Below are 13,398 nucleotides of genomic sequence, written 5' to 3' on the forward strand. Positions count from 1 at the left end.
ACCCTCTCGAGGTGAGCGACTCTTCCACTAGGAGCCTGGCCCCAGGGCGTCCTCTTCCGCGGCTGCGGCTGGCAGAACAAGCCTCCCTCCCCCGCGCTCTGTGAGGGACCTACATTGTAGCCTGAGCTGATCCCCCGCTCAGCCGCCAGAGGGCGGTGTGTACCGAGGAGGCAAACCGCGCCCTGGGTTTGAAGGCAGAGAAAGCGCTTCCTAGGGTGCTACAAATCTGTCACAGCGGCGCCCCCGCCCCCGCCCGCCCCGTGCAGTGTGTACGTGCCACTTCGCCTGTCAAAACCGCAGCCTGCAGCACGACACTGCGGGAACGTAAGTAAGTGTGAACACGTTTAGAAACGACAGCGGATGCACGAGGGAGCGGAGCCGGGGCGGGGGGAGGGACCCATCGGCCAGGCGTAGTGTCCCCCGAAGCATGGCTGGTGCCGATCACTGCGCTACACAAACCGCGAGGTACGCCCAGGCTCAGGTGCGGCAGGCGACGGACCGCTCGCCGCCCCCTCGCTAGGCAACGCAGCGAGCCATCTCCGCGGCAGGCTGTGACCCAGCGCCAGCCCTGGCAACCACGGGAGTCCTCGGCTCAGCCCCGCTCTGCCTCGCCGCTCTTGGGCTCAACACTGACCCTGCTCCTGCCCAGGGGACACGTTTGCAGCCCACGTGCATGGCTCGTGTACGTTTCAGGGCCAGTGGTTTCTCGCCCTCGCCCCCGCCCCCTTCCCCAGGAACCCGAGCAGCGCAAAGCCCCATAAACAGGAAGGTGGGAATGAGCCCAGCAAGTCCCGCCGCCTCTTATCGGCGCTGGCCCCACGGGCGCGTTCCCAGCGGCAGCCGGCGCAGCTCGCCCGGGCTCCGGCTCGGCGGCGGAGGCAGCCCCACCTCCCCCACCTCGCTGCTGCTGCTGCTGCTGCAAAGATTTACGAGGCACAGCCTCAGATTCAGGTTACGCGGCCCCCGGCAGCGGCGCAGGGCAAACCCCTCCCCTCGCGCGGCACAGCCCCGGGGCCCGAGGGATTCCAGTAACACGCTCGCCCCGTCACCGGGCAGGGGCGGGGCCGGGGCCGGGGCCAGATAAAAGCGGGGCAGGCGGCGGCTCCCGGGTTCAGACTAGCTGACCCGGTGTCGGAACAAACTCCTCGTCGGCACGGGCCCGGGCGCTCCCAGCGTGACACGCCGCCGGGCAGGGTGAGCCCAGGCGCAGCCTCCAGCCCAGCCGGACAGCCGAGGGGGAGCCCCTCCCCAGTGGCGGCGCTAGCAGCCCGCGGAGCCGGAGCCGGAGCCCGAGCCCCGCTGCCCCCCCCCCGCCCCCGCCAGCTCTGTGCAGCCGCTGCCCGCTCTCCGATGAGCGCCGCCGCCCTGTACAGCCTGGACTCCCCGGCATGCTACAGGAACTGGTCCCTGGAGCCGGCCAACTTCTACGACACTAAGGCGGGCGGCGGCGGGCTGAGCCCCTCCTGCAAGCCCGGGAGCGGCGGCATGAGCGCCGAGGAGCAGGGGGGCGGCGGCGGCAGCAGCAGCAGCCTGGCCGAGCTGAGCGCCGCCGCCCCGGCCATGTACGAGGACGAGAGCGCCATCGACTTCAGCTCCTACATCGACTCCATGTCGGCGGTGCCCAACCTGGAGCTGTGCAACGACGAGCTCTTCGCCGACCTCTTCAACAGCAACCACAAGGCGGAGCGGGGCGGCGACTACGGCGAGTACCTGCCGCCGGCGGGCCGCGACCCCGCCAAGGACTTCGGCGGCGCCCTGCTGGGTGGCGAGCCGCGGCCCGGCTCCTCCTCCGCCCCGCGGGCCGCTCTGAAGCGGGAGCCGGACTGGAGCGACAGGGAGCTCTCCTCCTCCCTGCTGCCCTCGCAGGTCGCCACCTGCGCCCAGACCATCATGAACCTGAGCGGGCAGCCCACGCCGCCCACCTCGCCCGAGCCCGCGGGCAGCAGCTCGCCCTCCAGCTGCAGCACCAGGTCCCCCTCGTCGTCCTCCTCCTGCGGCCAGGGGGCGGCGGCGGGCAAAGAGCGGAGCGGCAAGAAGTGGGTGGACAGGTTCAGCCCCGAGTACCGGCAGCGCCGGGAGCGCAACAACATCGCCGTGCGCAAGAGCCGCGACAAGGCGAAGCGCCGCAACCAGGAGATGCAGCAGAAGCTGCTGGAGCTGTCGGCCGAGAACGAGAAGCTGCACAAGAAGATCGAGCAGCTGAGCCGGGACTTGACCAGCCTCAGGCACTTCTTCAAGCAGCTGCCTGGCGCCTCCTTCCTGCAGCCCGGCTCGGGCACCGACTGCCGGTAACTCAGTGGGCAGGGACGCGAGGGACGGTGACTGCCTTATCCTACCAATACCTCAGAGACCTCCACGGAGCAGCCGCGCTGCAGAGCCAGGACTGGCCTACCTGCGGCGGGGAGGGGGCCTCGGGACTGCGGCGGGGGCCGCTGCTGCTGCGGCTCGGCTCGGCTCCCTAAGCGGCATTAAGGGAGAGAGGAAGACGACAGTGAAATTGTGCTGGGTTTCAGTTTCCTTTGAACGTTGTAGCAAAATTGGGCTAGGACCCTGGGTCTTTTGCAAAAAAAAAAAAAAAATTGAGAGAGAGAGAGAAAAGGAAAAAAGCTAAACTTGTGTTTTTTCCCCTTAAATTATTTTTGTAATAGTTGTTTTTGTTCTTTCTACATTTTACTCATATTGATGCAGCTATGGTACATTTGTAAAAACGATTCAAAAACCCTTTATACTGTAGATAGTAGGAGGAAAAAGACTGAGCATGCTCAACCTTTTATATCAATTTTTACAGCATTTCTAAGAATAAAAAAGCATTTTTAATCACTTCTGCTTCATGTCTTTGCCCTATGCTTTGGAGCCCGGGGTTGAGCGTAAATGCAGCAGGTGGAGCTGTACTTCTCAGGAGTTACAAACATGCATAGTATTATTAATATGGAAATGTGATTCATCAGGAAAACCCAGACAGGAGGAGTGCTTTAAGTACAACTTTTTTTAAAAATTTAATTTTCAATACTATTATTAAATTAGGAAAAAACAGAGGCTTATTTAGTGCACTAAATGTTTTAAACATCTCAAAAGAAAATGGAGGCAACACTTCACTATTCACTAATAGCGTTAAAATTCATTTCTGCCAGTATAATGGTTATAAAGTATACCTTCCTGCATAGACTACATTCTGCTATACAAATGTTGAGTCAGTAATTACTATTTATAACAGTTCAAGCTAACTGATCCACCAATGGCTGAACTCTTAAACAAGTAGGCCATTTCATATCATGGTTCTCAAGTAGCATAACAAACAAAACACAGGGGAAGCTAAGTTTTGCTATTAAACTGTAAATCCTCAAGACAACAGAGCTCCTGCTGTAAAATACCCCAAAATCAGGTCAAGCCATGTATATCATTACTTGTACAAAGAGGTTTTAAGGCTATGAAGTCTCACAGGAAAAATGCATTCCTGGTGGAATGAAAGGTTATTTACATTATTGCTGCAAGTACATAAATCTTTAGTTTCTTGTATGGATACATTTTAGTATTCTGAATCGTACTTGGTGAACAAACTGACCACCTTTGCTGTGCAGTTCTACTGACAGTGAGGGTCTAAGAGGCAGAACTGACACTGAAAATAACTGCATATATTTAAGCCAATTTAGTCACCTAAAATTGTTCATAATTTGGAAGGAAACTTATTAACAGCACAGCATGTGTGGGGGCAGCAGTGGCCTGCAGAAAACCAACCTAATGCTGCAACTACTACTAGGGTGTAGTGCTTATCTGCAGAAAATAGTTCCATAGATTTCAGTGGGACTATTCACAGCAATAAGTATAACACCCGGTATTTGATGGACTAGGCCCACTGTTTGTAGCTTTTTCTTAAGGAAAAATGGCTAAGGAAGAAAAGGTCTTTTTTTGACTCAAAGGCTTGGTTATTTATTAGTGCTCAAAAGAGTGCCTAAAAGTCATTCTGTTATCTACGATTACCCCAGAAATGACTAGCAAGAGACCGATTTACAGTTATTTGTCTATTCAATAGCCACAAATCAGGTAGGAAAATCTTTTCAACATGCAAAACTAGTTACTGTACAACTCTGGTCTATTGTTTTTTCATTAAGTGCAGACAGTGTGCTCTGTGCTGTACAGGACAAAAAAAAATCAGTTGCTACCTTAATAACCTTACAGTCTAGTCTTACATTAAAGTTCAGTTATGAACACAAAAGACAGATAGATTAAGGTTATAACCATGTCTCCATATCTACATGCAGCTATCAGTACAATTATACCACTCCTGAACCAGTTTGTTCTTTGCTCTTCATACACATTATACTATACAACCAAACATCCACCTCATGGGAAGTTAAGATGCCACAGTATTTCTATATTTAGACTATGGCTAACTTATAAAACATTAGCTCAATATACCTTTGACACCATTTATCATATCTGAAAGATGAGGCTCATTAAAATCTGTACTTGTAATATTTATTGCAGTGTGGTAATAACGTTACAGTTCAGTATCAATGGTGTGCAGTGTATAATGCTTCTGGAAATTGTTATGAAAACAGATAGCTTAATTAAGGTCCACCATTCATGCTAAAATCCTTATTCCAAAAATAACATTTAAAATGTTATTCTTTTGATACACAAAAGTAAAATATTCATAACACCCATTATAAAAATATCACCAAAAACACGCTTTACAAACATTCAAACCTCCAGAACAAGTTGTTTTACATTCATGAACATTTACTCCAACAGAACGCTCTCAAGAACTATACTCTTAAATTCTGAACTGATCAAACACACAATATAAACATTCAGAAAAAATCAAGATTTAAAAAAAATATATTTAGCTTTTTTAAGTTTAGCAATAATATATTTTCTAAATAACAGTTTTAATAAACTACCTCACTGTATCATGCTTGCATTATACATTATCTGTGGGCATAGTTATCAAATAACCACATTACAAAGTCCATAGATATTATAGTAGCTGACAGCATTCAGTTTAGTTTCTTCCTGCTTCCAGAAGGACAATTTCCTCCAATCCAACACAGCTAGGATGGTTGGTTACAGACTCGACATAGCAGTTTAATAACCCCACCTCCTTTCCCAGCACACTCTTCAACTCATAACTCTGTAGTGATAAAGGCATGTTGATTAAACAAACAGTACTGTACGTTCTGTTCTAGGCAGCACACAACGCAAAGACAGAGTGTAAGGTCCTCTTCCAGTGTACAACATTTTTTACTGCTCAAAAAGGAAGCTAAACAAAATAAGATGGTGAAATGCTGCTACAAAGAATGTACTTAGTCTGATAAACTAATTAGATTTTCAATAATTTTAGAAATAAAACAATTCCCAGCAGTCACAGTTAGAATGGATCTCACGGTCAAGCTCTTAAAAATGCCGTAGGTATAATGGCTATTGCAATCTAGCATCCAGTCCATGAAAGCATAACCAATTGCTTCTTTATATAGCTTTCTTGGACACCTAAGGATTTTGCATGTGATAGGGCAGTGTGTGTGTGCATGGTCTGTAAGAAGGTAACCAAAGAAAAAAATCCCATTAGAAACTAAACCTAAAAAAACCCAAAAACACTTTATGCCTGTTCCTGTACTGTCCTACATATAGTTATAATAATTTGCATTTATATAGGTTTTTCTGTTTAAGGATCACAATATAGCTTAATACTAATTGTGCCTCAACATTTCTGTGGGGTAAGTACTATTATATTCATTTTATAGTGTGGTACACTAAGGTATAACGGTTAGGTGATTTGTCCAAGGTTACACAGAAAGATGGTAGAACCAGGATTAGAAAACAGGAGCAGTGGCTGTTCAAACCAGGCTTGAAAAGACATTTTTATTTGAAGCCCACACCAACTTTGGCAAACATTACAATTTGAAGTGATATTTCTTATGCTTAGTCTTTCCCTAAATGTGTTTTCTTTTTAAAATAATGCTGCAGTTTGAATTAGTGGAGGATGGCGGGGAAAAGTTATCACTGGATTTCAACTAGAAAAAAAAAAACCCTCCAAACAGCAAGTTTTCGGATGTAATCTTTCTGGATAACTGGCAAATATTCTTAAGACTTAAAGCATGGAAATGGGTTTCTTTGGGTTTTGTTTGTTTTAGTTAACTAACCCAACTAACTCAAAAAAGGGCTACATTGTTTTGTCATACTTTCCAAACAAAAAATAGTTAATGGAAAGAAGCTTGTGTCAAATGACATTTGAATAGACTTTGGAATTGAATGTGCAAGTACTCTATCAAACACTGGCTTTGTATTCAAGAGTTGTAGGAAGATTAATAATCATTTTAAAAATGGTCTTCTATAAACCATAAGTCTATTAGCTTACATGTGCTACAGTATCTACAATATAAAAGAGCAGGAAACAATTCACTGCAAAATAATTTTAAGAAAAATTTTCACTTAAAATATTCCTTATAAATCAAATTAATACAGTGTATTGTGTAAGTGACAACTAAATATACCATATAAAACACAAGACAAGCAAATAGGGCTATACCGATGATATCTCAGACTAAGAGAGTAACCACTTGATGACCATCTTATAGAGCATGGTTGCTTGTGTTTCATTCATCTATTTATTTGGGTTCCAGTAAAACAATTTATTATATATTTTACAAGTTTCTTTAGTGCTGCTTCCTATGATGAAACTTCAGTGACAGTTACTTGAGAGCAATTGGGTCTGGGTGTTAGAAGAAAGAACTAGCGGGCCAGGACTCTTGGTTTTGACACTGACTTGCACTAAGTGCCCATCTGTGAATAGGTGTACTGTCAGGGTGTAGTGAGACACTCTATTTTTTCCTAAGCATTCCCAGATTCCCAAATGAAAGATGCTATATAAGAACAAAGTATTCTTTGCATGTTTTGTTCCCGTGTCTTCACATACAGCTCAGAATATCTACTGTCCACTTTTTTCAGAGTAGCAGCCGTGTTAGTCTGTATTCGCAAAAAGAAAAGGAGTACTTGTGGCACCTTAAAGACTAACAAATTTATTAGAGCATAAGCTTTCGTGAGCTACAGCTCACTTCATCGGATGAAGTGAGCTGTAGCTCACGAAAGCTTATGCTCTAATAAATTTGTTAGTCTTTAAGGTGCCACAAGTACTCCTTTTCTTTTTACTGTCCACTTTGGAACTCTGCCTCTAAACTAAAATTCAAGAAGTTTCAATTTCTTTATTTATCTTAATTTTATGTATACCTACCCCATCCTCACTGGATGATGACATCAGGACAGAAGAAACTGTTTTTTGTAACAGCTGCAATAAGAAAGTGAAAGGAGGACAAGACAAAAATCATATTTATGTGCAACATTCACTTTCCATGTTAAAAATGAAAATTAGTATCTTGAGCCTAGAACTGTCTGTCCTATGTTTTACAAAGCAGTTGACTGACAAAACCAAAAGACTTTAAGAGTAATACTGAAAAAGAACTTCAGGATGCGACTCAAAACACCCATATTTCCTTTAAACTATGGCCTATCAGTTGGCTCATTGAAGAATACATGTCCATGGCTCATTACTTCCTAAGGGCCCAATCTAGCCAAGTTCTTCAATGGGAGTTGTTGGTGCTCAGCACCTTGTAGGAAGTGCTCAGCATTTTGTGGGATGATGCTCTTAAGAGTGAACTCAAGGGGTGTTTTACCTGAGTAAGGACTGCAGGATTAGACCCTTAATCTCCATTTCAGTACCACATTAATTTTAGGATTTTCTTTTTGTTGTATTAATAAAGTTATCATTTTTCTTCAATCAGGGGCTGCATAGAAAATAGTGTCTCAGAGCACCTGATATCAACACACCTACCCTCAATATACTGGATACTATTAGCACTTTTATTATCTACACTCACCTTTACTTTCACTATACAATGAGGACGGGATGGACTGTGCAGAAAGACTTCCAGTTGCATTTTGAAAATTGGTAAAATTACCGTTTGGGAGCATAGGCTGCAGTAATATGATCCCCTGAAACATATGTGAACAAATAGTGATGAAAGAGACATATGAAAGACAAGTATCAGTCATCAGATCAGAGGGCAAATAAGTAAATGATGTACTGATTTTGCCCCTGATTCAGCGAAGTGCTCAAGCAGCTGCTTAACTTTCACTACATGCTTAAGTCTCATTGACTTATCACATGAATAAAATTAAGCACATGGTTAAATGCTTTGCTGAATTGGGGTTTTATGGAATAAATTTACATTACATTATTAGCTAAATAACAGCAAAATTTCCTTCAAATGATAGGGTCTGATCCATTGGAAAACACACACACAGAGGCACTACTAATAACATATACTTAAAAAAACCTACCAAAATATAAGGCAATCTTTGTATTTTCGGCTTGCGGTTTTTCAGGGGAAATTATATACAACACAGAACACAGTGTATTTTTTTAAATTTTTGTTGTAAATATTCCTTTATCCCTTTAACTGTAAATAACCAGAATCTGGAATCAAAATAACTCTATCCCTCTTTATGCATCTTGTCACTAGAAGACATCCTTTTTTCTTCCCTTTACACTATGCTTACAGCATTATTGTCTTGTGCTGTCATCCCATCAAGGTCTCTAAAACTATGAGATTAGGTAAGTACTTAGATGGTAGACTTCCCAAGAACTTTCTGGTGGGAAGTAGCATTGGTAATTCAGCTGGTAGAATTTGTGGTGGGAGGTAGCATTTGTAATTTAATTGGTAGAGTTCTTCCTGAGCCAGTTCTGAACCAATGTCCCAGGATGCAGTTGCCCCAGTGCCCCTTTCAACATAACAGATACCATTTGCTTCGAGCCCTGAAAGGTTCTGAGAAATCAGACTTTACAGCTGTGATCTATTTGTAGAAAAGTGTCATTTTTATTAGGGTTATAAACTTAACAGGCCTGATTCTCCTCTCATTTACATTAAGGTAAAAGGAGGAATAACACAGAAGTTAACTAATACATACCAGTAAAAAGTGAGAAACTATATCAGTACTAGTTTGAGGTAACCTACAAAAATATATCACAGCAAACTCATACCATTTTGAGTCTTACTTGTGTCTTCCTTAATAGGTGAATCTTACCCTTACTGGTTGTGTCATTCCATCAGCAATAAAAATCCTGCAGTTTTGTCCCTCTCCCTCCCAACTCCCCCATGTAGCTGTTGTGGGAGACTACAGGCATAGACAACATTGTAGGAATGAGTGTACCACATATGGCACTTAAGGCTGCGTCTGCACAAAAAAGCCTTGGTACATCAAGCACCACACTGATTCTTACCTATCCTGTGGATGCTGCTCCAGTTTTCCATTGCCACATCTGTTACATGTGGGCCAAGAGAAGGCAGTGCTCTCGTTAACTCCAGAGATGGTGCCTAAACAAAAACGAAATTCTTACAAAGGTATATGTTGGTGAATACAACTACCCAGGGAGGGAGTTCTCCAGGTGACGGAGGAGCGACTACTTGACCCTTGGGTGAGTTTGTTGTCTTTGTTAGTGTGCTTGCTGCTTGACTGAAGTACATAGTGTGGTCTGTTTGTTAGGGGTGCCATGTGCTGAGCCAAGCAGCCTGCTAGGCAAGGCTGAGAACTTCTTAACAAGGATTTGATCCCTAAGCCCTTTAACACCCGTTAACCATTAACTCAGTAAGAAAGGGGTCTTAAAAAGCCAGCTCCTAAGTGACTAGAAGAGCTAGCGAAAAAGGAGCAGCTAATGGGAGTTTTGTGAGGGAGTGGGAGAACTAGCTACACCTGATTAACATAACATAATTAACATAGTAACATAACTACCTATGCTTCCTTCCTCTCCTCCCCCAAAAGAGACAGACAAATCCCAACAAAAAGCTACAGGAGTAAAAAGAATGCAGGCCAAGTCCAGCAGCAGAGTGGGGCTATCCAGTTTACTACATTGAATGCAGCATGTATGATTACCTGTCTTGGGAGCAGGTGGCATGTGTGTGCATAGGTGCTCGAAGTAGAGGTGCTGGGGGTGCTGCCACATCCCCTAGCTTGAAGTGGTTTCCATCATATAAAGGGTTTACAGTTTGGTTCAGTGGCTCTCAGCACCCCAACTATACGAATTGTTCCTGTATGTGTGCATACACTGCAAGAAGCTCATGGCCTTCAGAGACCAAGTACAGGCTCTGGCGGCCAGAGTGGCTCAACTGAAGGAGCTAAGGAGACTGTAAGGTACATAGATAAGACTTTCCGGGACACAGTAGAGTGGTCCCACTGACAGCTTCTGTGCTGCTGAGGAGGACTGAAGTCTCAGGGAAGAAGAATATCAAAGTAGAGCAGAGGGAAATGGTCCCATAGTTGGGACCCTCCCCCAAGATGCTGTCATGGTCTTCCTTCACACTGAGGATACCTCTTCGGGGGAGAGAATACCAGTTATTACAAAGAAACAGGTAACAGTAATGGGAATTGATCATCAGAAATATAGAAAGCTGGGTTTGTGATGACCAGGAGAACTGCATGGTGAATTGCCTGCTGGGTGTGAATCTCTCGAGACATCTAGACGGACATCTAGACAGGCTTATGTGCAGTGCTGGGGAGAAGCGGGTGGTCATGGTACATGTAGATACCAGTGACACAGGGAAAGGTAGGAAAGAGGTCCTGGAGGCCAAATTGAGCCTGCTAGGTTAGAGATTGAACCAGGATCTGGACTTCAGTTCTGTGAAATGCTTCCTGTTCCATGCAAAGGGCCAGATAGACAAGTAGAAGTGCAGGGTCTCAATGCAGGGATGAGATGATGATATAAAAGTTTAGATTTATTAGGCACTGGGAAACCTTTTGGGAAAGCAAGAGCCTAAACAGGAAGGATGGGCTCCACCTAAGCCAAAACGGTACCAGATTGTTGGCATGTAAAATTAAAAAAGTTGTAGAGCAGTTTTTAAACTAAGGGCTGGGAGAAAGCCGACAGGTGTGGAGGAGCACATGGTTCAGATAAAGACATCCCTTAGGGAAGGATCTATTAATAGAGTTTCTCTGTATCCTAGTAAGGAGGAGAGGATGGACGTTGGTAAAGTACAGGTAGGAAATGAAGAGAAATGAAAAAAGCGTCTCATTTAATTATATCACCTAATGGCAGATAGCTAAAAGTGACAAATTTTATAAATGCTTGTATACAAATGCTAGGAGTCTAAATACTCAGATGGGTGAAATTGATTGCCTGATATTAAATGAGAATATCGATATAACAGGCATTTCAGAAACTTGGTGGAACGATGATAATCAATGGGACATGATAACACCAGGGTACAAAATATATAAGAATGACAGATTAGGTCATGCTGGTGGGGGAGTGGCATTATACATGAAAGAAAGTCAAATGTAGTGAAAATCTTAAATGAATCAAATTGTATCATGGAATCGCTATGGATAAAAATTCCATGCTTGAATAATAAGAATATAGCAGTAGGAATATACTGCTGACCATCTGATCAGGTGATGGTGACTGTGAAATATTCTGGAAAATTAGAGAGGCTATAAAAATAGAAAACTCAATAATGGGGGATTTCAACTATCCTCATACTGATTGGGTACATGTTACCTCTGGATGGAAAGCAGAGATAAAGTTTCTTGACATCATAAATGACTGTTCCTTAGAGCAGCTAGTCTTGGAACCCAAAAGGGGGGCAATTCTTGATATAGTCCTAAGTGGAGCACAGGATCTGATCCAACAGGTGAATATCGCTGAACCGCTTGGTAATAGTAACTTACAGGCTGGTAAGACTAACTTCAGTACCAGGCAAACTGGTTAAAACTACAGTAAAGAACAGAATTATCAGACACATAGATGAACAAATTTGTTGAGGGAAGAGTCAACATGGCTTTTGTAAAAGGAAATCATGCCTCACCAATCTTAGAATTCTTTGAGGGGTTCAAAAAACACGTGGACAAGGGTGATCCAATAGATATAGTGTAGTTGGACTTTCAGAAAACTTCTAGCAAACAGAGGCTAGGGGCACCATCCCTGCCCATGCTGGCTACTAGAAGCTGGGAGTGGACAACAGGGGATGGATTACTCAAAGACTGCCTGTTCTGTTTGTTCCCTCTGAAGCACCTGGCAGTGGCCACTGTCTGAAGACAGGATACTGGGCTATATGAACCATTGGACTGACTTAGTAAAGGCATTCTTATGTTCTCATTACTTCATTGTTTTCAGTTTAATAATTCCTCTTCTTTCTTTGCTGATAAACATCTGACAGCAGGCAATGACTTTCCAATCATCAACAAAGTGGGCAAATGACAATACAAACATGAGTCCTTCATTTTAATGTCAGGGTGCATCAGAACTTCAAATATTTCAAAAACGTATTTAAATCTCCATTTCTTTCATTTAAAACTAAAGCTCCAAACAGTTTTTTTTTTTTACCCTTTGCTATTTCCATGGCAGAGACGAATGATTGCTTATTATTCTAGTCCAGAAAATTTCATACTGATATTTAGGAAATGCTTAGATAATCAGAAGATAGAGGCTGTTTTTTAAAAACAACTCAATAGGTTGAATACTATAAATAATGGAATTACACTTGATTTACACTGATGTAACAGATTAACATCTGGCCCATAAAATTAACAGTTTGATCAGGGAGAAGATGCTAGATATATTCAGGATCATTATTAATGCACTCCCAACTAATGACAATATGGGAAGCCATTAAGGAGATTTAGAATAATGATAATATGCTGAAATGACCAGTTAGAATTATGAGTAGACCATTCTGTGTCCATAAACATTTCTGAATGGCACGATCTGGGACAACTGCAAGTGACAAATAAATCAACCTGTAGTTGGCAAAGGCACTGACTAGTAATTCCAGATCTTTTTGAGCAAGTCTCTCAATTTTACAATATATCCAATACAATAAAATAAAATCCTAGAGAGACAAAGAGGTGGCAACACATTAACTTTCCCTTTATAAAAACACTACTGAAAGGGACAGGCGGGAAAGAGGGGGAGATGTACTGCGTGCAATTAGGACAAACCAACAAAACTTTGATTTTCAGTTTCATAAAATTTGAAGAAATCCAAGAGTTGACACCAAGAAGGCAATCATTAAATTCTGAAGTAGCATTTATGTGGCTTGAACAAACGGCTCAAAAGATCTGACAGTTAAGTATATAAGCAAAGAAAACACAGACTTCTGATAAAAAGTGAATTTCAAGGGCAGTAAACAGATGCTGAAGTGCAATCTGTAACATATAAGCAGAGACCTCAGGCATGAGACAGCATGAAGTAAGTGGATAACTTTTTCATCCATTCTTCTTTTGTCTTTGTGATGAAAATTAATTTAAATATTTATAATACATTTTGCACATCCCCCTCCCCAATGCATTTAATTAGAATTTGTTATTACAAGATTTTACACAAACTTGCCATTATGAGTGCCTCTTTTCTGA

The 13,398-nt window shown here is 43.4% G+C and overlaps 2 protein-coding genes across 7 annotated transcripts in view; one reads left to right on the top strand and one right to left on the bottom strand.

Annotated features, from left to right (window-relative positions):
• The first annotated feature begins 370 nt into the window (after positions 1-370).
• On the top strand, positions 371-2,820 carry CEBPD (CCAAT enhancer binding protein delta). Its single transcript, XM_038388523.2, has one exon. It carries the CDS (start codon positions 1,351-1,353, stop codon positions 2,290-2,292), a length of 942 nt encoding a protein of 313 aa, XP_038244451.1. The 5' UTR covers positions 371-1,350; the 3' UTR covers positions 2,293-2,820.
• Positions 2,821-4,454: 1,634 nt separating this feature from the next.
• The window catches only part of SPIDR (scaffold protein involved in DNA repair), a 318,808-nt gene continuing 309,864 nt past the window's right edge, over positions 4,455-13,398 (bottom strand). For 5 of the 6 annotated variants that reach the window (XM_038388517.2, XM_043507890.1, XM_043507888.1 and 2 more), the window contains 4 exons: positions 9,275-9,368; positions 7,872-7,986; positions 7,229-7,282; positions 4,455-5,131 (listed from right to left, as the gene is read on the bottom strand). In XM_038388517.2, the coding sequence (XP_038244445.1) occupies positions 5,003-5,131; positions 7,229-7,282; positions 7,872-7,986; positions 9,275-9,368 (392 nt within the window). In that variant the 3' untranslated portion in view covers positions 4,455-5,002. Of the gene's footprint in view, positions 5,132-6,828; positions 6,937-7,153; positions 7,283-7,871; positions 7,987-9,274; positions 9,369-13,398 lie in introns of those variants that run through there. The other variant, XM_043507887.1, reaches the window with a different exon arrangement.

Source organism: Dermochelys coriacea, chromosome 2, assembly GCF_009764565.3.
Source record: "Dermochelys coriacea isolate rDerCor1 chromosome 2, rDerCor1.pri.v4, whole genome shotgun sequence".
NCBI lineage: Eukaryota > Metazoa > Chordata > Testudines > Dermochelyidae > Dermochelys > Dermochelys coriacea.